The sequence below is a fragment of the Pteropus alecto genome, unplaced genomic scaffold (assembly GCF_000325575.1).
Source record: "Pteropus alecto unplaced genomic scaffold, ASM32557v1 scaffold7, whole genome shotgun sequence".
In the NCBI taxonomy this organism is placed as follows: Eukaryota; Metazoa; Chordata; class Mammalia; order Chiroptera; family Pteropodidae; genus Pteropus; species Pteropus alecto.
The window spans coordinates 32,656,355-32,680,822 of record NW_006494614.1 but is presented as its reverse complement, the minus strand read 5'-3'; the positions used below and the strand labels follow the sequence as shown (position 1 = coordinate 32,680,822).

The 24,468-nt window shown below is 37.6% G+C and overlaps 1 protein-coding gene and 1 long non-coding RNA gene across 2 annotated transcripts in view; both read left to right on the top strand.

Annotated features, from left to right (window-relative positions):
- LOC112474584 lies at positions 1 to 605 on the top strand. The gene is made up of 2 exons (XR_003044425.1): positions 1 to 128; positions 189 to 605. It is a non-coding gene; the product is annotated as an uncharacterized LOC112474584 (long non-coding RNA).
- LRRC1 (leucine rich repeat containing 1) overlaps positions 1 to 24,468 on the top strand; it is a 118,340-nt gene that overhangs the window by 83,905 nt on the left and 9,967 nt on the right. Inside the window, exons 5-11 of the mRNA XM_006926431.3 lie at positions 5,971 to 6,027; positions 6,305 to 6,368; positions 6,743 to 6,817; positions 9,238 to 9,382; positions 11,587 to 11,705; positions 13,242 to 13,325; positions 23,014 to 23,129. Of these exons, the coding sequence (XP_006926493.1) occupies positions 5,971 to 6,027; positions 6,305 to 6,368; positions 6,743 to 6,817; positions 9,238 to 9,382; positions 11,587 to 11,705; positions 13,242 to 13,325; positions 23,014 to 23,129 (660 nt within the window). The remainder of the gene's footprint in view (positions 1 to 5,970; positions 6,028 to 6,304; positions 6,369 to 6,742; positions 6,818 to 9,237; positions 9,383 to 11,586; positions 11,706 to 13,241; positions 13,326 to 23,013; positions 23,130 to 24,468) is intronic.

The following is a 24,468-nucleotide window of genomic DNA, read 5'->3' as shown; positions in this document are numbered from 1 at the left end:
TAGATAAGTGGTTGCCAGTGGCCGGGGCTGGGATCAGGGGTGGCGGGGCAGGGTGAAGTTAAGGAAGGTCTTCTGATGGGTATGCAGTTTCTTTTTGGGTGATGAAAATTTTCTGAAATTAGATAGTGGTGATCTTTGTACAACCTTGTGTATATACTAAAAACCACTGAATTGCGCACATTAAAAAGGTGAATTTTGTACTTTGTGAAATAGATCTCAATGAAAAAAAGAAATATATGGACCTTAGACAGACTTGAAGCCTGGTACTGCTGGAAGGTGATACTCTACCTGGTTTATTCTTACCAGAAATATGCCGTAATATAACCTTACGAGTAATGCGCTGAGGTCATTTTGTCTCAGTTACTCACACCTGGTGATCAGGAAGGTACATGTAGCCAGAGCTTCCAGAGCATTCAAGTGATATGGAGTGAGAGTGAAGGTGGGGAGGATACAAAAACCCCATTGAGAACTAATGGAGAATTTTGAGGATCTGGGAAGCTTCTGCTTCTGTCTGGCAGCATACTGCTTTGTCTTTACTTGCGTATCGTCTCCATGAGATTCTATATCCTTGGCTGTAGAAGAAACAATATCCTCAAAAAAAAAAAGTTAGCCTACAAATATCTAATAATCTCTACTCTGTTGACTTAAAAATTTTTCCTCAAAAAATAACATTTTTAAAGGATAAGGAATATATCTAATGGACTTGCACAGTGCCCAAAACATAGTTGTCAGTCACCAAGTGGTTATTGTCAATAAACATTTATTTATGATAGTTTACTAATAGAAGTAAAACCAGTAGATAGGCTCTTGGTTCTCTGGCAGATTGAAGTAGAGCATGTGGGTCTGATTTTCTGTCTGCTACCCTTGGGGCTGGTGACCTTAATTTGAGTGAGCTTGAATTAAGTGAGCCACGTGGCCCTTGCTAATAAGGCCTTGTCCTAGGCTGCTTACCTATATTGTGTTAGTGCATGCTGCCTAAAAGAAATAAATCTCTTTGAAAACTACTATCATATTTAATGCTGGTTTTTGAGGCCTGGGAGTTTCTATAACATTTATTGTTTCAAAAACAGAAATAAAAAGGTTTAGAAAAGTATCTAGAACAAAGCCACCTTAAGGAAATTTGTAACCAGAGAGTTCTTAAATACTACTTGGTATTAAAAAAAAAAAAATACTGTGAATGTTAAACAACTCCCCCTATCCCCATCGATATTATTTTCTCCAAATATCATTGCCATAAGTGTTTATAGAGTTTATATTTTAATGGCTTTATAGTGTACTGCCATTTGTTTGTTTGAGCTACCTTAATTTATTTTATTCTCCTTAATGATTTTGACCACCAAATTGGGGGGAAAAAAAAAATCCAAGTGTATGAAGAGTTTTTTAAAAATATAGTAGAAAACAGATGTCAATTCTTTAAAGTAACCACTTACCCAGTCCCTGAAATAGAATCCTAAAAATACAGTTGGCCTACATTCTGACTTACTTGGGTGTCACTTTGGTCCCTGCCATCATGAACTGTGTAGAGCATTAGGCATTAGTGTGCTAAGAAGAAATGCTTCAACACACTCTTTTCCTACGGGAGCTTGTTAGGTGTTTGTTTTTACCCTATTTGGTGGTAGAAAAGGTGAGTGTGACAGGGAGAACAGAAAATCATGTTTTTTTGTGGGATAAGGATGAGGTCATTCTAACAGTATTGCATAGAAATTTAATTTGCCAGAAATTAAAATTGAAGAGTAAAATAGCATTTAATTGGGTAGTGCTTAAAAGAGTTAAGGTACGTATAACCAATGAGATACTACGTAATTGTAAAAAAAAAAATACTGGTATGTACAGATAAGAAACGAGACAAAAATCCGCTTTGTGAGGAAAGCAAACTACCAGATGTGTTTAGGATATTACTTTTCACGTGAAAAAGAGAAAGAGAAGACCTTATATTTGCATAAAAGAAAACTGGATGAATACAGAAGTAACTAACAAGATGATTTCCCATGAGGAGGGTCTCAGTGGTGGGAAACCTGGTAGATGAGGGACAAAGGTGAGAGAAAACTTATAACTGCTTTGTTTTACATATATATATATATATTAATGCACTACGTATTCCCAAAGTTAAGAGTGCGACATTGCAGAAGATTGTGATTAAAAATGCAGACTCCTTAGTTGTGTGAGACTTTGTTGGAGTTCTCTCTCTGTACCTTAGTTTTCTCATCCATAAAGTTAATTCTTAGAAAGCACTTACAACAATATGTGTCATATAGTCAGCTGATGTAATTAATAGTAGGAATATTAAAGATTAGTAATTCTCAGATTATATCTCAAGTGTCTAATTTTTGTCAGTTTGTAAAGGTATTAGATATACCTGATATTCTCTTTTGTCCCTGTGATACCATGTTTTAACTGAAGTGGCTAATAAATGCAGGTAGAGTTTGAGTTTCTTTGTTTCTCTTGGCCTAGTGATTAAGAGCTTGGCCTCTGAAGTAGACAGAATTGGGTTCAAATTCTCCACTCCCAACTCATCTCAGCACTGTGTTCTTTTTTAGGTACTGTAAGAGTTGCAGAGGTGTTTGCGTTGAATAGGTTGATGGGAAAGACAGTATCTTGTCTCTATTGAAGATGCTATATTCCGAAAGACTAGGGAAGGGAGATCATTCATTCATTCATTTATTCATTCATTTTTGTATTAATGTCTCTGATCTAAATCTGCATTTGTCTGGATCCTGTACATCAGCTGTTTCTAGAACAGACTGGAGAACCGCATTCTGGAGTGGGCCTGTAGGATTCTGCATTTGGTCTGGAACTATCTAAGGCAAGCTACTGATGAAAGCCAAACCCACAGTTTCATTCTAGAATCAGTTAATGATTCTCTGAACTGAGAATGACTAGTCCAGATAACACTCTGAAGTTTGGGCTCATATGGGAGGTGGGAGTCTATAGTCAAAGCTGTTTCTTTGCGTTCTATTCCTCTTTGTCCCATTGATCACCAATTCTGGACAGTGTATGGTTAGTTCAAAGTTGGCCAATGCCAGCAGCTCACCATCTATTTGTAGTGGGGATGACTTGTGAATAATAGCATCTTGTAGCAACATGTACTTCTACCTATCTGTGCTTAGGGACAGGGGTCATCTCAAGGAAATAAGGCACAAAATTGGTTCTCTTAACTTGAAAGGAAAATATATTATGCCATAATTGCCATAGTAGATATGATTATATTCATTTTAGGGGAAATTGAGATACAGTGATAAAAAGCACCTCAGCAGAGCAAATGCAGCTAGTTATTGAGAGACAGATCAGGATTTTGAGCCTGAGGCTCTGGTCTCTCACCTCTCAGACTCAGCATGCTTATTATAGAGTGGCATTTTAATTAGCGGATCCATAGTGTCTGCTTATAATGTTCAAGTTCTTAGTTTTAAATAGTTTAAAATTATGGAGAAGCATTACCTCAGAAAGGCTGTTATTTTGTATATGTTGTTTAAAATAATTTTGAATTTTGAAAGGTTCAAAAATTTGGTATTTGTTCTTGTAACACCTGTACATTCACATTATCCCTGCTATTCAAAATCAATAGAAACTAAGAGGTTTTATAGTCAGACCCTTTTAACAGGATGTTATATTTGGATGTTAATGTGATAGGAGTAGGAACTATGTATTTAATCTAACAGGACATTATTAAGTTCTGTATTTCCACAAATCTATTGACATTTTTGCTCAAGCATTATTTGCTTTCAGTAACTGTTAGTTTATGCCTTTTACCCTCAAGACAAAATTTAAAGATAATTTTAAAATGTGTACCATATTTTTAAAATGACATAAACCAACAACAGAAATACAGTGTCCATCATTTAATTAAGAAGGGTAAGACATATACTTGCCTAAAATTGATAGGTGTTTTCAAAATTTAAATTATAGAGAGAGAGAGAATGGAGGGCCCCGAAATGCCTCAAGGCATTGAAGCAGTGACATGGCCAGGAGCTTTCGCTTTTGACCAGATATGAATCGTGGCTTGCTGCTTTCTAATGGACTTTAGGAAAAGCCTTACTTTTTAAATTGTGTCATCATGGTGTCATCAATGTGCTGGGATGTTATTAATCAAGAGATAGAGTGCGTAAGGAACCCATGCGGCCCCTCTTGCCATGGATAGTGAGTGGGCGAGTATCTCCCTTTTGTTTCAGGCAGGAGGCCTCAGTCAAGACTGCAGACCTTGGTAAAACACTTAGCACCAAGGCCTGTGTAAAACTGCTTTTTAACATGCTTTTGATAATGCCCAGTGAGTGAAGTTTTTGAAAGGAAGGACTTTTTCCTTCTTCATGGGTGTCTTTAGTGTGTCGGAATAGGTGAGAGAGTAATGAATGTTGAACAGAAAAAAATGACAGTTCTACCAATGATTTTTAAAACATAAGTGTGAAAACAGCCCAAAGATTACCACCTCTCCAATAAAATTGGCTAGGAGTTACGTAAAAATTTAAAACCGAAAACAAAGCCCTCTGTTTTGAAATCTATATTTTTACAATTACTTTTAAAGTCTTATCACCCTTATCTACTGATTGCTTTTGGAAATAGATACTGGTAGTGTCCTCACCTCCATTGTTATTTCTTCTGCTTAAATTTGGCATAAAGAAAGTAAAACGAGATATCTCCAACTTCCCACCTGGTTAATTTTTGTTGTTGTTGTTGAGAATGTTGCCATTAAATTCATAATTACTTATTAGCGGTGATTTTAATTGAAAAGAAAATGTCTTCTAAAGTTTTATTTGTTTACTCTTGGCTTTAACTGTGAAAACTGTTATTCAATTTTCTAAAATTAGAGGAGATACAGAATTTATGCATTTCATAGTATAGTTAAAATACATTTTCAAGCCAACAGGCTATAAGTATGTGTATATATTGTTCATGCAAATCAAGTTTACATTTTCTAATGTTATGAAACCAGCTTCGTTAGTTCTCATGATTCTGGCTTTTGTGTTGGAAGGAGAATAGAGGATTAAGGCAGATTAGAGTATTGGAATAATGTCTGATTCCTCTGTTCTCCACGCTCACACATAAAAATTCTCCAAATCTGGATGTTGCTATGGTGATATTAGCAAAAGCTTGAGTTTTCGATTGAGTTCCTGTTAGAGTAATAGACGAATCAGTCATCTTCTGAATCAGTGTGTTATGCCAGTGCTGACATCACTTGGATGTGCGAGGTTCCGGTGATGCAGAATTGCCACTGCTTCTAAAGATTCGACCCAGATAATTAGTGTCTGGGAGGACAGCTGTCTCCTGTACAGTGCTACCGATAGGCATGGATTACACCTGAGAGGCAGGAGAATCTGCTGAAAAGAGTACCACTCAGGGGTTTAATAGAAATGAAAGCAACATTATAGCTACCATTTATTGAATCAATCTTGTGTTCCAGGGACCATGCGAGGGTATGTTATTACATTACCCCCAATACATTTAAATGGAAGTTATTTTCATAATGCTGCTGCCGCTTGCTCTGTGAGTTTATGATCTTAGAGCACTTGGGCTCTCTGGACTGAGATACCCACTACTTCCGAACAGGGATGGTCTCTGGCTGATGTTTGGAAGAAGAGCTCTGAGCTCCGTGAGATTAAAGGCATTATTGTTTTTATGGTAACGGCACATTTTTGACATTCTAAAGTCCAGAAGCACATATTTGGTTTCTATCTTGGTCCCAGGAGTGGTTGTCTTTCAACGACTAGTGAATTATTTTCACATGTCAAATGTACAAAGTATTTGAATGAGGGTGCCTTATAGTGATGATACTACTCTTGTTATTTTAATATTAAAATTGGGGAGGTAGAGATTATGTTGTTTTTAACAGAGTGGTGGTGATAGGTATCTTTTCCCTGGGAAATGACATATAACAGGTTTTATTAAGAGTTCCTACTTGTAGAGTGTGTATTTGGGGATGAGGAGAAGGCAGAATCTCAGGAATTTTCCTTATACTTTTTTTCTTCTGTTCATTTCTAGTCTTTATAACCTGGCTTCACTGGAACTGAGAGAGAATCTTCTTACATATCTTCCTGAGTGAGTCTCTGGGGAAACATACGAGGGCATTTTGTACCGAATGAATTTTTTCAAGCATTGAAGAAAAAAGAAAGTACTACTGTATTTTGTCAGAAACTGATTCTGTGTCTATGGAAAGTTTGGGCGATGCCAGCCTTCTCTTAATAGTCCTTCAGCTGTGTAATATTTACTGCATAAAATCCAAATGAATCTTATTTTTTGAAACTAAGTGAGGATTACCACATTACTCAGCATTTCTAAGTACTAAGAGCTCTTATTTATTTATTTTTTTAAATAGCTCTCTTACCCAGCTACGGAGACTGGAAGAACTTGATTTAGGAAACAACGAAATATATAGTTTGGTAAGTTCATGTTGAAGGGTGATCTGAATTTAACTTTTTCCTTAGTCACGGTCACAAAATATTTTAGGGGAGATCTGCAGGGATGCCTATAAACCAGTATTTCCACCTGTATAGCCTGGCACCATTAAAGACTGTGCTACAGTTTGCACGGGTTAAGAATTCTGATCCGGGGGCGTGGAGGGTCAGGACTAGAAATGACGGGCATAAGTGGTAACAACTGGCATTCTGGGAGTGTTGGCGGTGCTTTTAGGAAGAGGGGCTTGATATTGGAGAGATAGCAGCAAACATCCGCTATGGTACCTAATAATTAACTGTTGAAATAGGATTCTTTCCAGTTGCATCTTTGTTATCATAACATTATTTTTTTGTTTCAGCCAGAATCAATCGGAGCTCTCTTACATCTAAAGGATCTCTGGTTAGATGGAAATCAGTTGTCAGAATTACCTCAGGTAAGTGGTCTTTTCACATGGTCTCCCCCAAAACATAAAACAGCAGCCACCACCACCCTCGTGTAGCTTTTACATGAGATCTTCTATAAAAGGCATCTTGAAAACCACACACACTGGTTGAAAAAGCACATTTGAAAGAATATATTGAGCATTCATCATACTATATTGACAAAGAAAAATTGAAAGCCTCAACCCACAATTTCTAAAAATAGTAATATATCCTTTAGTTTGTGAAGTCATCATCCTTGCTACCCATATGGCTTACTTCAAGCCCAGCAAATTTATAAATTACCAGGACCCCTGATTCTGATGGTATACGTTCCTCCTTCTCTTTATGATATGCCAAGTGCTTTGGGGTAATTTTGACCACATTTTGCCCTGTAATAAATGATGTAAAGTTTTTATTTAATACATTTTTTAAAGGTTGCTTATGGTTTAGCTGGAATATAATGGTGTTTGGTTTCTCCCTCCTGTTACCAAGTGTGAGAACCATGTTCCAAATGAAGGGGTCTTATATAGACTTCTGAATATATAGTCATTTTGTGGAGTCTCAGTAAGCAAGCCTGCCTTCTGTTCGTTTGAGGTAGAAGCCTAAATAAGCAAACAAATAAACAACAACAAATGGGCATTTTCCTCTTATTTTATTTTTCTCCAGCTGTTAGTGAATCTTATTCTTCGGTGTATTGTACAGCCAGCCTTTAAAGTCAGAATATATCTTGTGATGGTCTAGGTGCTTGTATTTTAAAGTAATTCAAATGCTGTTCCTGCTCAGCTATGTGAACCAATGGTGATGGGCTTTGCACTTCAAGTGGGGAATGCCACATCAATGCAGGGAAGTCTAACACTAGAAAGAAGTACTAAAGTAAAAATTTAATTGTGGTAGTGATAGCACTGGAGTTTCCATGACATCGCTTATGACTAATAGAACTGAAGAACTAATTTGAGTCTATTTCTGAGGTCTTGGCTGCATTTGGGAAAAGGAAGAGATCAGCAACTGGTGTGTGTGAGAGTTGAATTAATATTCACATTTATCTACAAGATTATGAGATGACCTGATTGAGAGGATTCTAGTTACTGAAGGAGTCAAAGAATGGGGGGGAAATACCAGGAAATTATCAGGAAAATAATAAAAATTTATCAGCTATTATACATGAAGAGGGGAGATTACATGTGTGTACAGATGTGCATAAGTGATCGTGTGCAAAATGCCACATCCTAAAAATAAATTAAAACACCAGTGTTATAAATGGTTATTTAAATATCTCATTTGCTTCTCTTGTATAAACTTCTCTTAAGTCAGGAATAAACACATCATACAGTCTCATATAATCAGAATTATTTTTGTCTTCATTGGTGGAAAGAAAAGGATATAGCAACATCATTAAAAAGAATTGATGAAAAAGTAGAACAACTTCAGGGGTCTGGCATGAAATTAGTAGAAATGTAGTCTGGTTTCCTATAGACAGGGAATTCAGGGGTAGGGTCATAGGATGTATATTTGCCAGAAGGTAAGCTGGAAAGAACAGAACAGATCAAATTAAATACAGATTGAGGAATTTGTGTTTATGTAGACATCAGGGAGCCACTAGACTTTTTTTCAGTAGAAGAGGTGGTCTGATTACTTGACTAGAGCTAGCTATGTTTCTAGGAGGGAAATATGGAAGCACAGTTTGCAGAACAGAGAGGCCAAGAGACAGAACTAAAAATCCAGGTGAGAGGATAATGAGAGAGTGGGAATGGAATGGAAAAGTAGAAGCAGTTAGAAGAGATAAAATATGCATTTTGTGAATGGAAGGTAAGATAACTTTTGAATAGACTGTTAGACTCATTGAGGTACTTTCCTCCCTCCTTGACAGATTGTGTTCCTTAAAAGTAGTGTGCTTCTCTTTTCTGTGAATGTTAAATGTGTCAATGGGTCTGTGTGCTCTAGTTTTGCTGGGAAGCAGTTGCATTGTTGTAACAAGTATTGCCTGTCATAGGAGATAAAAAGTAGACGGTTTCTTAACAGAAAAATCTCAGGGTCACCCTGGACTGTAAGCTGGTTACTACGTGATTGATTTCCAAACCTGGAGAACTGGATTCCAGCATCTTTTTTTCCCCCTAATTGTGTGACCTCAAAGTCATTTGTTGTCTCTTTCTGCCTATCTCTTTATCTGTTAAGTGAATGATTTCTCGCCTGCCTGAAGTTGGAGGGCTTGGCATCCCTCCCAGCTCTGTGTCTGTGATTCATACCGCTTCCCGTTTTCATTGGAAGGGGGTCTGGAAATTTACGCCAGCTTTCACATTTAGATAAATGCTGAAGAAATATCCTTAGGACTACTTTGGGATTTGATTGCAAAATATCACTGTAACAAATTCTTCTGTACTATGGCAGATTCAAGTATGAGATTTTTTTTTTTCTGTGTCATTCCTTGATGTAGGAAGTAGGAAATCTGAAGAACCTGCTGTGCTTAGATGTCTCTGAAAACAGGTTGGAAAGACTTCCTGAAGAAATCAGTGGCCTGACTTCATTAACAGATTTAGTCATTTCCCAGAATTTATTAGAAATAATTCCAGAGGGCATAGGTGAGTATTGAAAATAACTACTAAAGGTGCTGGCTGTTGTCTTGGGCATTTATTTAGAAGACAGTCTGATCCCTCCGTCACCACTCGCAGTTGCTGGGGATGTGGCTCCTTTAGTCTCCTTGTTGCTTGTTTATTGTTGTTGTTGTTGTTCTTGTTTTGTTTTGTTTTTAAGAAGAAATGCAGAGAATATTTAGTACAATTTAAGTTTCTTTATATGCAGGTATTTCTGATTTGGTAGCAGTTATAGGTATTATTAACTTATAAGTGTCGACTCATATCTACTTCATTCACATCTTGTCTCAGTGATCTCAGTAGGGGTTAGCCCAGGTAATAGAATGTATTTCAGGTGTATGAGGAATCACTAAGAAATTTCTAATTGAGCATCCTAAATAGTTTATGAGAAAGTAACTTTGACTTTATTTCATGACCTAGGGAAGGTCTGTTAAAGGGAAAAGGGTATCCTGGAGTTGAGCCTTTTCTGGTACACTGAGAATAATCTTTTATGTTAACCATTCTATGGCATTTGCATTTTTTAAAATTAGTCCAGACATTTCCTTTACCATAAAGGAATTCAGTACAGTTTGAGAAAATAACCACAAACAGAGAAGGTTTAAACAGACATGGACTGGCAGCTCCACTGTAGCAAAGCTGCTCAGAAGTTGTAAGAAGCTATATCTAACCATGTAGTTGTCATAGGATTGCTATCTTTGACCTTCATGCAACTTTTATTCCAAACATCACAGGAGATTTTTGAAGGATTTTGAGTAGTTAGAGAAGCTGTATGACAGAGGACTACTTCCTTTCTGGTATTTGGTCAGGATGAAAGTGGTAACCGATAAGAGCGACTCAGGGAATATGGACATTGCCTTTTGGTTAAGACTGGTTGGAAAAATGGATGATGATTTTGACTCAGGTAGAAATGTTCACTGAGAATCATATATGACACCTGAAAGCAGTTGTAGGAACTGGCAATGTTTCGTTGCTTAGAATAGGAAGAAATAGACATGAGATGGCGTTTGAAAGGAGTAGATTTATTACAACTTCCAGTTCCAGTAGGTGAATGAAAGGATATTGAATCTCAATTTGATTTAAGAAAGAGCTTTAAAAGAAATGTTTCTTATAAATTAGTTTGGGCTGCTTAATGAAGAATTGAGTACCCCGACACTAGAAGTATTCCACGAGAAGCTGCAAGGCTGGCCACTTGCCAGTGATATTGTTAAGGAAACTTCTCTGTTGGGAGGCAGTGTGTCGGGTGTGGGATCCAGTGTGCCCTGCAGAGAATGCCTGTGTCTCCCGACAGTGAGGACAGGTGGGAACCCTGTGGGGACAGTGTAGGTAGGTTATTGATTATGCTAAATAAAGAGATTAAGAAGTGGTTTGTTTTTCTTCTTTGCACTGTGGAGTCACACAAGGCAAGATAATCTTTTCAATGTTTCCTTTTCTCCAGCTTTATGTCTCTTAAGATAGAGGCTGCTTTCTGATTTTACTGAGGAGAGTGTTATGCCAAGCACTCTTAGTAGATACAAAGGACATCTGCTCTACAGGCTCAGTCCTCTGAGTTGTAGTCGAAAATGAGAAGCTGACTGATTTAGAATTTCCTTCACTCAGTAGGGAGTCTGAGGAATCTGCTGTAAACCCAGTCTTTTTTCCCGTGGCCTGAGGGCATCACCAGTAAGTCCAGTCTTCCTGCCTGAGTGAAATAGACTCAGTCCTTCATGTGGCTTTTCAAAGATTACCATCTTATTTTGCATGTATAGAAATACTTCATACGGATCTTCACAAAGTCATTTTCATTCATAGGCGATAGAATAAACTACACATTTTTTTTTTTGTTTTTAGTAAAGATGATTCTTGGAATGCAGTGAAAGCTTCTCTCCTCTGTACCTGAACCATCTCCTGTTTTTAAAGATCCATTATGAGCCAGCTATTTTTCTTTAAATGTTCTGGCTTTGATACAGTATTTTTAGGTAGTGACTTTTAAAATGGTTTGCTTCTAATTGCTGACTGTTTTTGACATTTCGAATAAACTATTTTAATTCTCAACCTTTAGTGATCTAAATGAGAATGATATATTTTCATAATATGAGAAGCTGGGTCAAGAAAAAATGAATAACTTTAAATCAAAAAAGAACAGCAGATGGGAAATACAAAGTGATGATTAGGACAACAATCATAACTAATGAGTTTAAATAATTCTTTCACAGGAAAACTGAAGAAACTGTCGATCTTGAAGGTGGATCAGAACAGACTAACACAGTTGCCTGAAACAGTTGGGGACTGTGAAAGCCTCACTGAATTAGTTCTTACCGAAAACCGGCTTCTGGTGAGTGTGGTTTCAGGATTATAATGATTTATGAGGAGAGAGTCTACCTATTTGTAATTTGGGTGGACTAAATGGAAACCTCCTTATGTTACATCTAAAAAAGGGACTAGCAGAGTAAATACATGGCATAAAGATGATCAGTTTTTAGCCTGCTTACGTGAAGAAACTGGTGTTGAAGCTCCCTTGTCAGAATGTGTGAGCCACTTACGGTACTTACAATATCTGGGACAGAACTGACACCTCACAGGGGTCCCCAGTGAGGTGTAGGGATAAGCCACTGTCGGCGGATGTGCCGATGCCTCTGCCACGACATCGAAGGACCACCAGAGGAAACACTGTTCTCTCTGGGTTCTTTGAGCAAATGGGAAGAGTGGGAGAGAAGGGGAAGAAATGGTGGTTGGCCAGGGAAAGCCTTGGTGGAACTCGGGAGAGGAATGCTCTTTGAGGGGAAACCAGAGAGTGGTGTCTGCTGGCCTTTGATCTGTGATCTCACCCCATCCTAGAAATTGCAGGGTGGAGGTGACTGCAGGTGTCCCTCTTCCTAAGGCCAAAGTCCTCAGCATACGTCACCTGCCAGGGGCAGGGCAGCAGGACGGCAGCAAATCTCAGTTGCCCTCTCCCTTCCTGCTGCTGCCTCTGCTTTCATCGGTCCTTAATTTGTCACTTCATCTTCTTCTCCTTTTTCAATTGTCTTAAAGTCACTATTATTTCTTCAGTTTGCTTTCCTGCCTTTCTCTTTTTGCTATTACTTTATTTTCTTTCCTACTTTTCCTTCTCCTTGTTCCTTTCTTTCCTTCTCCCCTTTTTTTTTTTTTTTTTTTAATAAAAAGTAAATAATGCTTTTTAGGTGAAAAGAGCAGAAAAAGACAGTAAGCACTGAGCAAAGACACAGAGTTGGTGGGGGAGCCTGAGAGCATCTCTCCTCAGGCAGCTCAACCACACTCCTCAGGCAGGTATCGTGGAAGTGACTGGACTGTCCTTCCCTAGTTTGTGGTTTTAGGCTTACAAACAGTAATCATAACAATTTTTAAAATGAAATTCCCCTTCAGATTCCAGGAGAGTTTTGAAGACCCCCTCACCTGAGTCCTGGCCTGATTCCTGTAGGGCCTTGTGCTCCCCGCACCAGCCCATGCAACCCTCTCCCTCGCCCTGGTGTCACGGCCCCACTGCGGAGGGTTCTGATCCCCTGCCTCAGCGCCCTGGCTTCCATAGTTATCTAAGCTACCATATCAGCGTGGTTTCGGAAAGGCGCAGGCAGGGAAGGGACGAGGATATTTAAATTCTCACTTATTAGTGTCGAAGAGCCTAAATTACTAATTACCTCTCTACTAGGCGTTTCTCTGTTCCCAACAAAGATGTTAAATGATTAATTCCACATTCTCCAAGTGAACTTTACAAATATCTGATATTCTGGAAGAGCTATTACTTCTGTTACTGGACAAGATTGTATTCTTTAAGTCTTTGAAAAGATCTGTTTTACTGTGAGCCATGTTAAAAGTATGTATTACGTTAATAATAAAAATGTTTTTTTAACAGACCTTACCTAAGAGCATTGGAAAACTTAAGAAGTTGAGCAACTTGAATGCAGACAGAAATAAATTAATGTCTTTGCCGAAAGAGGTATGTGCTTTTAAAAAATAATAAATAATAATTATGAGAAAATAACAACAGAAAAGAGATCAGAAATATCAGTTTTTAAAGACTTATATGGTGCCTTTTAAAGATATGAGCTCTCATCTGTGAGTATAGAGATGGTTGGAGGAATTATATCAAAGAATGATCATCAGTAACATTAAAAAGAGTAGGTGGGTCTCTTTTAGGAAAGAGATGAGTATAGAGATGGTTGGAGGAATTATATCAAAGAATGATCATCAGTAACATTAAAAAGAGTAGGTGGGTCTCTTTTAGGAAAGAGAGAGATTGATGTTTCTGGCTTGACCTACAGAGAATGGCGACGACATTGACATAAATGGGTGATTTGGGAGTTTGGCAGAGAAAGGGGATAACTTTGGGTTTGATTGCATTTAATGTGAAATTAAACCACCCTATAAGCCATGGGAATTATAAAATAGATCTTGATGCAACCCTCTTCTCGGGCAGAGGCTGACTGGGCAGCATTCACATCCGGGAGAGACTGAATGAACTCTCTCCAAAAGCATTCACATAAAGGAAGGCAAAGTGGGCAGCTATAGCTGCCTGATTCATAGGATTTTTTATTTTTTTATTTTTTGTCAACGCTTCAAGCAGGAGAAAAGAGACAGTCACTGTGCATTGTGTAGAGTAGCTGCATGAACTTACAGGCGGTTAAGTTCTGGCAGGGAGGTGAAAATGCCGAGAATGAGAAGGAAGTCCACAGCGGATCAAACAAGAAGGTGTCTGTTGTTTAAAAAGAAGGCTTATTTTCTTTTTGGAACTAGGAGAACTTGACGAGAGATGGGTAGTACTGAGCTTGATTTTTTATTAGCAATATAGCCTAAAACTAAGTTTAAGCCACGTGTATTCCCTTCATTAAATGTTGATGAGTTCCCTTCCCCGACTCCGTCAGGGCCTCGCATAAAAAGGTGTATGATACGATCACTGTCCAGGCTCAGTTTCCTTTATATTTCTCTGTTTTGACCCTTTCCAACATCTATCTTGGAATAATATCAAAGCTGTCTTACAACCAGCCAGAGCTTGAGGGGTTCTTATTTTCCTAGGATACTTGTCAGGGTGTGAGAACTTGGCCTGGTTTCTACTCTCCTTTTCTCATCTTGGTGCTCAGCCCTCCGTGTCCCAGCCTGCTCCCAGGGTAAGACGGCTAACATTCCTGAATGGAAGCATGAAGATATTTATTGTAAATGTGACCAGATTCTGATACATCCTTAACCCGAACACTGGCGTCTAAATAAAACTGTTTCCAGCAGAAAGACTTAAGTCTACATCTCAGCTAAACTAGGCCATAACTAAGAGATTCTGCTAATCAAAACATTTTGGTTCCAGTCTAAGTGATAAACCAAAACAGAGCCGAACATTAAGTTTACTCTTGTTGAATAGTACATGTAAATGGGTAATATGTTAGACACATAAACACATGCACAGTGAAGTATAAAACATTTATTACTTTCTTTCTCACAGCCACATCCTGTACTAGGTACTTTTGTATATGTTAACTCATGGAATCCTCACAACAGCTTCGAAGGTCATAAGGATTGTCCTTATTTCACAGATGAGGAAACTGAGGCCAGTGAGAAGCTTTCCTTAGGAGGGAGTCGGTAGAACTAGACTGCAAAGATGTATCTCTCAACAGCTAGCTCACTGCTCTTTCACTGGCCACTGACGGCTTGGCCACTCAGCTAATACACATTCAGCCCAACATTTTTATCTGTGTGACCTTGAGGTACAGCAGGACCTCGATTTAGTAAAGAAAGGTCAAATTATCTTCAGTTTGGACATTTTAGAAAATTAATACATTTTAGGACTTTTCATGGTAAATGCCGAAGAGAGCACTTTTAAGTATATTAATCCCCATTTTCACCACCCACCCTCAAATTTCCCTCTTCCTCTCTTCTGATTCTCTTTTACAAAGAAACACATTCTAGACAACAACTTTAGAATTTTATTTTTGTGAAACTATTATTTTTGCATCAGCTCTCTTTTCACTTTAAGAGAATGAAACTTATGCTCCATGTATCTTTTAAGAGGGTTATTTATACGTAGTGTGTGCTATGTGTCCACATAAATTTAGTAGAAACAGCTTTTCATGATTTGAAAAGTGAAAGTATTGTGAAAATATTTCCAGTTGTAAAGCATTTTAGTTAGCTGTCACATTTTATCCATTTTCTGAGAAATTATGATTGTTTTTCTGGCATCGAGAGTTTGATAAAGGCATAAAGTCTGTGCCTGTTCCTTCAGCTGCCTGATAAAGCAGAGAGTATTTAGACTTTTAGGAACTAGATCTTTTCTAGCACACTTCCACTCGTATTCACACACTCAACTTCCGGAGTAGGAAATGCTCTAAGCACATGTCTCTAATTTTGTTGTGGATCACAGCTTGGTAACCCAGCAGACATGGCTGAGTGCTTGCCTCTGACCATCAGAGCTGAGCAGCCAAGCCACTGAGGGCCTGCTGACCTCAGACTGCGTCATGTTGGTCTAGGCAGCACTGTCATGCCGTGAGTCTCTGTACAGAGTATGGCAGACGCTGTGTGTGTGTGCACGTGTACGGGAGGCTTATGCCCAGTGAGCACATGTGTGTATGCACTCTGCCTCCAAGCTTGATACCATTTGATCAAATCCTTCACTTTCTTGATTGGATTCTTTTCTTTCAAAACTATAACTTTCTCTTGAACAATTAAGTTGCATGCATGATATAGCTAAACAAAAATACTGACCAATTCAATTTATATGCTAAAAATCCATAGTTATATTAATTGCCATTGGTCTGGTGTGCTGTGTAGTTCTTCTTATTTTTTGTCTTTTTTTTTTTAAATTTGATAATACTGTATATTGTCAGTTTTATAGCACAGCTTTAGTCTAATAACAGCATTTATTTGCATTTTTTTTTTCCAAATGGTTGAGGGGAAAATGTATGTAGTGTGTGGGTCACAAAAGTAGATTCTGTGTTTTGTGGTGTTATTTGTAGTAAACATTTGCAAATCAACGAATGTCTCTTGTTTTTTTAATTGTTAGCTGCTTGGGAATTTAGAAAAGTCAGGTAAATTTGTTATCTTGTAAGTATTGTTCAGACCACAGTTGCATCTCTAACTTCCATTTCTTCGTAAATGCATGAAGATTCAAATTAGCTGGTTGCTTTATGTGTGCCTCATCGTAAAATATTGGCATTTTTCTCTAAACTTGAGTTTTGTTTTTTTTTTAAATGACTGCATGGCCTGGAACCTTATTTTGTTATGTGTTTGCCAGATTTGTTCAGATTATTCTCTCTCAAAAGAATGCTTTTCTGTGAATCAAATTTTAAGTTATTCAGAAACTCTGAAAGGCATAAGTTGGCAGCTCATCTGTCTTTACTAAATTCTGGTTTTTGGCACGATTCTATTTCTAATGGAAAGGCTAGATTTGCTTTATTTGCTACATGTGGCATGTTTCTGATTTTTCAAGCAAGTTATTTGTATCTTTTATTTCTCATCTTGTTGCTTAAGTATGTATGCTTCTGGAAAAAGGAGGTTCTCTTAAAATCTCATATTTTTAGTCAAGAGAAGAATTAAGGAGAAGAGACTATTGTGGTATGATTTGTGGATAGACAGGGAGTCGTTACCTATGTGATCATGGGTATGATAAAAGACAGCCAGTAACTTCATAATACTGCTCGGCCAAATGTTAGCTTTAAACAACCTGGATCGTAATGAGTTTCTGACTGGAAGAAGTTGAACTTATTTCTAGGTTTAGACTCCAGTCTTTTGTCTCCATTAAGTCAAAATGAAAGTGACCCTATTGTATCACACTAACCAGTCAAATGAGACAAGGTAGGATTTGCAGATCATTTACCAAAGCTTTTCTCTATCAGGCAATCTGTAAACATTAATTATTCATAAATATTATTGTGATATTCAGAAATGTCTGTGGTCAGTGATTGAGTGTTCATTTTGTGGATAGATTTCTACCTTCTTATTATTACTATTTAAAAATATTTTAGTGTAAGTTTCCTGCATGTTCTGAAGGAGATACTGATAAATCAGAGATAAGATAAAATCTAAAAATACTAGAATAAAATATAGTTGACCATTGGATTTCAAGGTAGAGAGGACATTCCTGAACTTGAAAGAGGAAATAAGTCAAAAGAAACAGTTAATGGATTTGTCTATATGAAAATTAGACTTTTGATCTTTAAGAAGTTTAGTAAAGTCAACTTAGGGGCATGGGGACATTTACAACATTATAAGTCAAGGAAGCCCCTCATTATTCTATTTGAAATTTTTTCACATCATTGAGAAAAAGATGCTTCCACTGTAGAAAAGTGGACAAAAATGAAAGCAAAGAACCACCCCCCTTCACACACAGACACAAACCAGTAAGTGATACATAGAAGAAAAATAGAAATGGCTATAAATATGAAAAAAAATTTAGCTCCGTCAGTATTCACAGGATTATTAATGAAAGCATTTCGATCTTTCAGATTTTCAAGATTTAAAAAAAAAATATTAATGATACCAAATTTTGATGAGGGTACAGGAAAGTGCATATTATCATGGAAGTATAAATGATGGCTTCTCTGGTGGAGAATATGGTAATATTATTAAAAACATAAAATGTGCCTGTCCTTTGATTCTGCAATGCCACATCTAGGACTTCAATTCTAAGAAAACAATTATGGATGTACACTAAGAAGGATGCACAAGAGTATTTCTCACAGTACATGTAGGAGCAGCTAACATGTTCTAGGCACCATGCCAAACATGTACAAGGGCAGCTAACATGTGCCAGGCACTGTTAGCTTTCATGCTTATTCTTGTCTAATTTTCACAACAGGTCTATGAGATGTAGATAAATCATTGTCAGTATCTAACAGATTGTGATAGTAACACAGATGAGTTAAGTAACTTGCCCAAGATCACAGCAGGAAATGGCAGAACTATCAGTGTCTAATATGGGTGATTTGTTAAGCAATCTGTGATACATCTGTAGAATGAAATAATTATGTGGTCAACAAAAATCCTTTATGACACTGGAAAATGTTCTTAATGTGATATGTAAACAGAAGTGCTAAAGATCATAGTGTTGATCCTAATTTCGTTGACTAATCACAAATGTATGGTGATAATACTAAAAGATTATACCACAGAGTGTTAAATAATGATTAACTCTTCATGGTAGGATTTGGCTTGAGTTATTTTCTCATTGGTTTTTTTTTTTTTTTGCATGTGTGGGTATATGGTTTTTATCTTTCAGTCAATGTAAGTTACTTTTTTAGAAAAGTAACTTAGAAAAGAAGAATGACGTAGCTATTAGTGGCTATTTTTATGTCAGTGGCCCAACAATTCAGGAAGTCCCAAAGCCACATGATTTCCAAATTATTTACGAAATAGGGAACTTTTGAATAATAAGATGATGGAAAAGGCAAAAAATAGTCTTTGGTTTCTAAAATTACATATCATATTATTTCCGTTCAAATTGTATTTTGACCAGATTTTGCTTATTGTACATTTTCCTTTTTTGCTAATGAAATGTGGGTTCAGTTCTGTTGCAAATAATATCAATAGGAAGGTAACTGAAGGAAAATGAAAGCTCCTTTATAGTTTTGGACAGGCATTCATAAGGTGGAATATGGGCAGACAAAGGTAGGCTTTCTCTTTGAATCATTGAATCTGTCTGATTATCTCTTCTAGGGTAATGTAACCTGTAGGCAATTAATACTTAGCGAAAGTTGACCTGACTAAAGGTTTCCTTAATGGTCTGCAGGTCCCATCTCCTTGAGATGGATTAGATCAGTGCCAAACCCGTAAGGAAGTATCATCTTGACTTGGGAGACACCAAACAGCTATCTGAGGATTCTCAGTTATATTCTGTAATTCTCAGAGGATCCAAGTCCAATCCCTTGTATTCTGGGAAGGTGCTATTATGTGGTTTAAGGGAGGTTTAAAAATATCAGCTTCCTACATCACTGGTAATAAGTTATTTTAAACAGTGACTCTGCTTCCCAGAATTTCTAAGTGATATAGACATTTTATCCTGGTGACCACTAATGAAACTGTACACGCTGCTTCTTGAACCCAGAAGAGAAAGCAAAAATACATATGAATCACACACACACACACACACACACACACACACACACACACACACATATAAAATACAATACAATACTGAACGCATGCCAGTTCTTCACTAGTGTTAACACCAAATGTCACTGTGATACATTGTCAGGGAAACAGTTTTTTAAGAAGTTCAGGTGGGTTCAGGGAAGAGCTCGCCAGGATCAGCAACAGTTCTAGCAACACAGTAGGTCCTCAAGTGTTGGTTGAACTTTTCATTTAGATGTGGGATTTTCACTTGGAAAAACAATAGCTACCACATTTATTTGGCAGCAGCAGTAGACAGGTTCTATGATAGGTGCTAAATTATATTTATAGTTTCATTTAATCCTTATTATTACTTTCTGTTACAGTACTGTATTAGAGCCTACAAACCATATGACTAAGCCTTAATTCTTACCCAGGTCTGTGTGATCTTAAAGCTTGCACTCCTTCCATTAAACCTCATTCCTTCCTCTCTGATGTCTATAAAGAGCTATATCCTTTGACTTATGGTTTTGACATCTTAGGATTCTTTTCTGAAAGCCAAAGGCTCGGGCCATTTTTTCCTGGGTGATTTGGAAAGAGGGCTTTGTTTGTGTGAATGTTTGCCTGGGACAGCCTGTGCCCTTAGAAGTGATTAAGTCATGCCTAGCACACTTCGCAACAACACACGTTCTTTGCTGGCATTGTTTTCCAAAAACTGTACACAATAGAGATCAGGAGATCGCCCTGCCTGCTTTGACAACCCAGAGTGCCTAGGAGGCTCTTGAATACAATTGCTTTCCACGCCATGACATCTCACATGGATGCAAGATTAGAGCGGGAATGGAAAAAATAAAAAAGGTAATGAGACTAAACACAGTAGACAGCTGACACACTGCATTGGGAGTTCACATTATTTCCCCTAAAATACTTAAAGGATGTTCACTTGTCCAGATCTTACAACCTTTAGAGCCCCCTCTGAAGGTTCTAAATTAGTTTAATTAGTTAATTAATTAACTTTTTTGAATATATAGTATATGCAGATGACACAAATTGAAAACATTCACCTGGTATAGTAGTAGGGCTCCAAAACAGATGTCCTCCACTCCAGGTGGCTGGGGCAGTGGACAGTTTCATGACAAAGTGCCCCACGTCACAATTCAGTCTTGTTTCTAAACACCCTCCAGGAGCATATTGTCCCATCATCAAGGTCGTGTATATGAATAACTGATATTTTCTGCTTTGCCTCCCTGGAGGAGGCTGGCAGGGGTGTCCAGCCTCAGCCATGTGCTGACCTGGAAGGCCTCCCTCATGGCTCACAGGCCTACCACTGAACCCAGACCCTGGTGTAGACACTCCACCACATGGAGTTGGGTAAAGGCACGTCCCACCCATGAGGGTCTTGGGTATTCCTTCTCATTAATACACCTTTGTTGAGATCGTTTAAATTTATTGGAGAGAATCTAAAACATGTTGATCCTCTCAGAAGATTTAGGGTTTTGATTTCTTTCTTTCCATGATATTCCTGGGCTTCTGAGGAAAACCCACAGCTGCCTTCCTCAAGGGAGGAAAGAATGCCTTGCCCCACAAATGGTCCTGTCGTGCATCTCTTTTAGGACATGACAGTGGGGCCCTATATTTATAAAATGTGAGAGAGGCCCCTCTAGTGCTTCTTATTAAAAAAAAGAGAAAACTTTTGTGGTCTCCATTGCTATACATATATGCAGATAATATCTTTAAGTAGCAAGTACATTTAAAAAAATAAGTGTATAAACATACCTAAATGAGAAATATTGGTAGGTATATAGCCTTCACAGGTGAGTAGATGGGATGGGTACTGTACTTACCAAGTACCCTGATTTATATGTAAATGTCCAAATTAAATAGTAGCTCAGTGAAAGGATCTGTCAGAGGGTTTGTATACACCATCATTATTAAAGAAATGTGGAGAGCAGTGTATCAGTATGAACCAGGGGGTTCTGGAAAGACATTATGGAGTGGAGGATGTTTAGCTAATTGTTGGATGATTGGTAAGATTTAGAAAGACAAAAAGAAGAAGGGCATTTCTATAAGAAACAGTTGAACTAAAATATAAGATGTATCTTAGAAGACATTGAATAAACCAGTTTTGCTGACATAAGAAATGTGAATACTGAGAAATAAAGGGGACAATCTAAAAAGCCTGTCTACATATTTAGGTGTTTTCCAGGTGATTTTAGGCCATGTTTTTTTTTATAGATGATGATTTTAGTCCATGTTTTCTTATAGATGCTTATTTTTCTTTTTCATCTATTATAGTTAAATACTATGATTAAAAATATTTCAAAATCTTTATATTAACTCCAAAGGAAAGAGATAATAAGATTGTGCATGCAGGTAATTATGTAGCAATTTCATAAATGTGCATACTGCTTTTTAAAATATGTACATATACTAAACATATAAATAGAAAAGGGCAGAAGACATATTCATACATCTTTGAAGATTCAGGTCTTTTGCTCCTCCTCAAGTGGGAGGCGCTGGAGTATTTTTCCATGTGTTAGAGAGACATCAATAGGTTCCTTCATGAGCCTTTTCTAGCAGTGACTCTTAGTCAGGTAGAGAACGCATACTGTATGGAGTCTGCAGAATGTTCTGTCTGGGATCAAGCTGTTTTTTTCACCCCCTTGTGTGCAGCATTCCTGACTGTAGAAACTACAACTAATTTGTTCGAGAGAATCATTGAATTCTTTTGTGTTTATGTTCTTTGTTAAAGATCAGACTTACTCAAAGCTTGATAACTTTTAAAGTACTTGCTTTTAAAAAAAAAGGAAATGGTAATCAAATTTGGTGTGGATGTAGATATTAACATATGCTTTTACTAGCAGGTCATAGCTGAGGAGACTATGTATTTACTAAATTCATTATTGGCTAAAATATTGTTGATTTGTTTTATTGGTCAAAGGAAAATGAATTTATCAAATTAAGTTGTGAATGAAAGCTATTAAAAGATGTATGGTGGAAATTAATATACCGTATCATCTATCAGATGCCCCCCCCCTTTTTTTCTTTAATAAACTAGAACACTTAGAACACTGAAGTTTATGTAGTGGTCTGGTTAGTCTTTAAAGGGGTGTGTGTGTGTGTGTGTGCGCGCGCGTGCACGCGCGCAAGGTATACAGACAGACAGACAGATAGATAGATATCTTTGGCCTAGCTTTTGAAACCTAGAATTCTTAAACTCTCATATTACCAAATAAAATTTGTCTGGACCTATGTAGCTTGGTTAACATATTTAAAAGATGTAGTTGCATATTTAAAAGATGCAGTGGAAAATGACTCCTTTCCAGAATAAAAATTTTGAACTTCATTGTTTATTTTCTTGATTTAATTTAGAGCATATGTGTTTAATGTTTTGTAGAGATTTTTATGAACATATTGGACTACTCAGTGTTTTGTATGATTTAAATTAATCATAGTTGGTCATCAGTGAGACTTAAAATCATGTGGTATAATTTTATGCATTCTTTTCATGCCATTTGATAAACAAGATACTCCAGTACCACCCCATCTCCCCTCAAAACCTGGAAAAAAAAGATGTATTTTCTTTCCCGTTGCAGATTGGCGGGTGCTGCAGCCTCACTGTGTTCTGTGTGCGTGACAACAGACTAACTCGGATACCTGCTGAGGTGTCACAGGCAACAGAGCTTCACGTCCTGGATGTGGCAGGGAACAGGTAAGCACATTCTGGTTTGCGCTGCTTGAGAGAAAGAAACAACTGTTCCTCCACCTCAGCCTTTGCCATGCATCTTTGCCATCTTGCCTTGTTCCATCTTACAGAATAGGTACCAAGGAGTCAAACGACTCAGGCCCCAGGATGTTTTTAGTTTAGGCACTGGAGTGACTGAGCCTGATGGAGTAGAGAAGGTCAGAAACAGCCTGAGCATGGGGTGCTTTTCAGTTTAAGTGGATGCTTCTGTCGAAATGCTTCCCAGAGCAGCAGTACAGTGATGGAAAGGAAGGAGCACTGCCTGATAACTGGGAGACATAGGTTTCACCTCAGCTTTTTAAACTAGCTTTTGTAGATTACTGTGGGCTTCACAGTTTCCTCATCTGAAAAATGAGCTGGAATGAGTCGGAACTAGGCTTGAACCAAGGGTCTTGATATGCTCTGCTGATGACTCTGAATTCTCTGAAATTATAAACAAGATTGTATTCAGGAACACTTTTCTGGCATAAGGATCCACAGCTAATGTTAGAATCGCCAAGTGATTCATAATCCAAAAAAACAGTGAAGAGCTACCAGACTGGTTTCCCCAAGGTCACAGCAGTGACATTTCTCAAGTTCTTGGGTCAAAGGTTGTGTTGGACTACTCACCACTTTCTGGAATATGTCTTCCCTTCACCTTTGTAGAATATAGGTTTGTTTCAGCCATTCTGAACTAATTTCATCACCTCAAATGTCATATGCACTTTCTTTCCCTTAAGACTAACAAACTCTTCTTTCTACCTAGGACCTTCCTCTCTAGCTCCCCACTTTTCTTCATCACTCATGCTTTTATTTTCTCTGGGAAACATTCTTCTCTGAGTCTGCATTTTTAAATTACCCCTAACATAGTACTCACAGCACCCTATGATAATTGCCTGTTTACATGTGTGTAACCCTCCTAAACTTAAAGTTACCTAAAATTGGGTATTACAGCTTATGTGTCATTGTATCATTTGTCCCTTCACAGTACTTAGCACATAGTAGATGCCTGGTAAATATTTGTCAACTGAATGAAAATGTTAGTTCTGCAGAATGAATAGCAGACTACTTTAAAATGACTTGTATCACAGGCTTCATTCCCAATAGTTTTTTAAAAAATGCTTTTGATTATTATGTAGTTAGATAGGAGAGAATATGCTGAACCAGGGGAGGATGATCAATGATTTTAAATGATGAATACCAGCGATCTGAAGTGTGTTTGGAGGTTTGTGTTTTAAGTGCTGATTTAGCTGGTCACTTACGTCAGGCTCAAGCCGCCATGTTTTATTCATGCTAATGCACTATAGACAGCAGTGTTAAACAAACA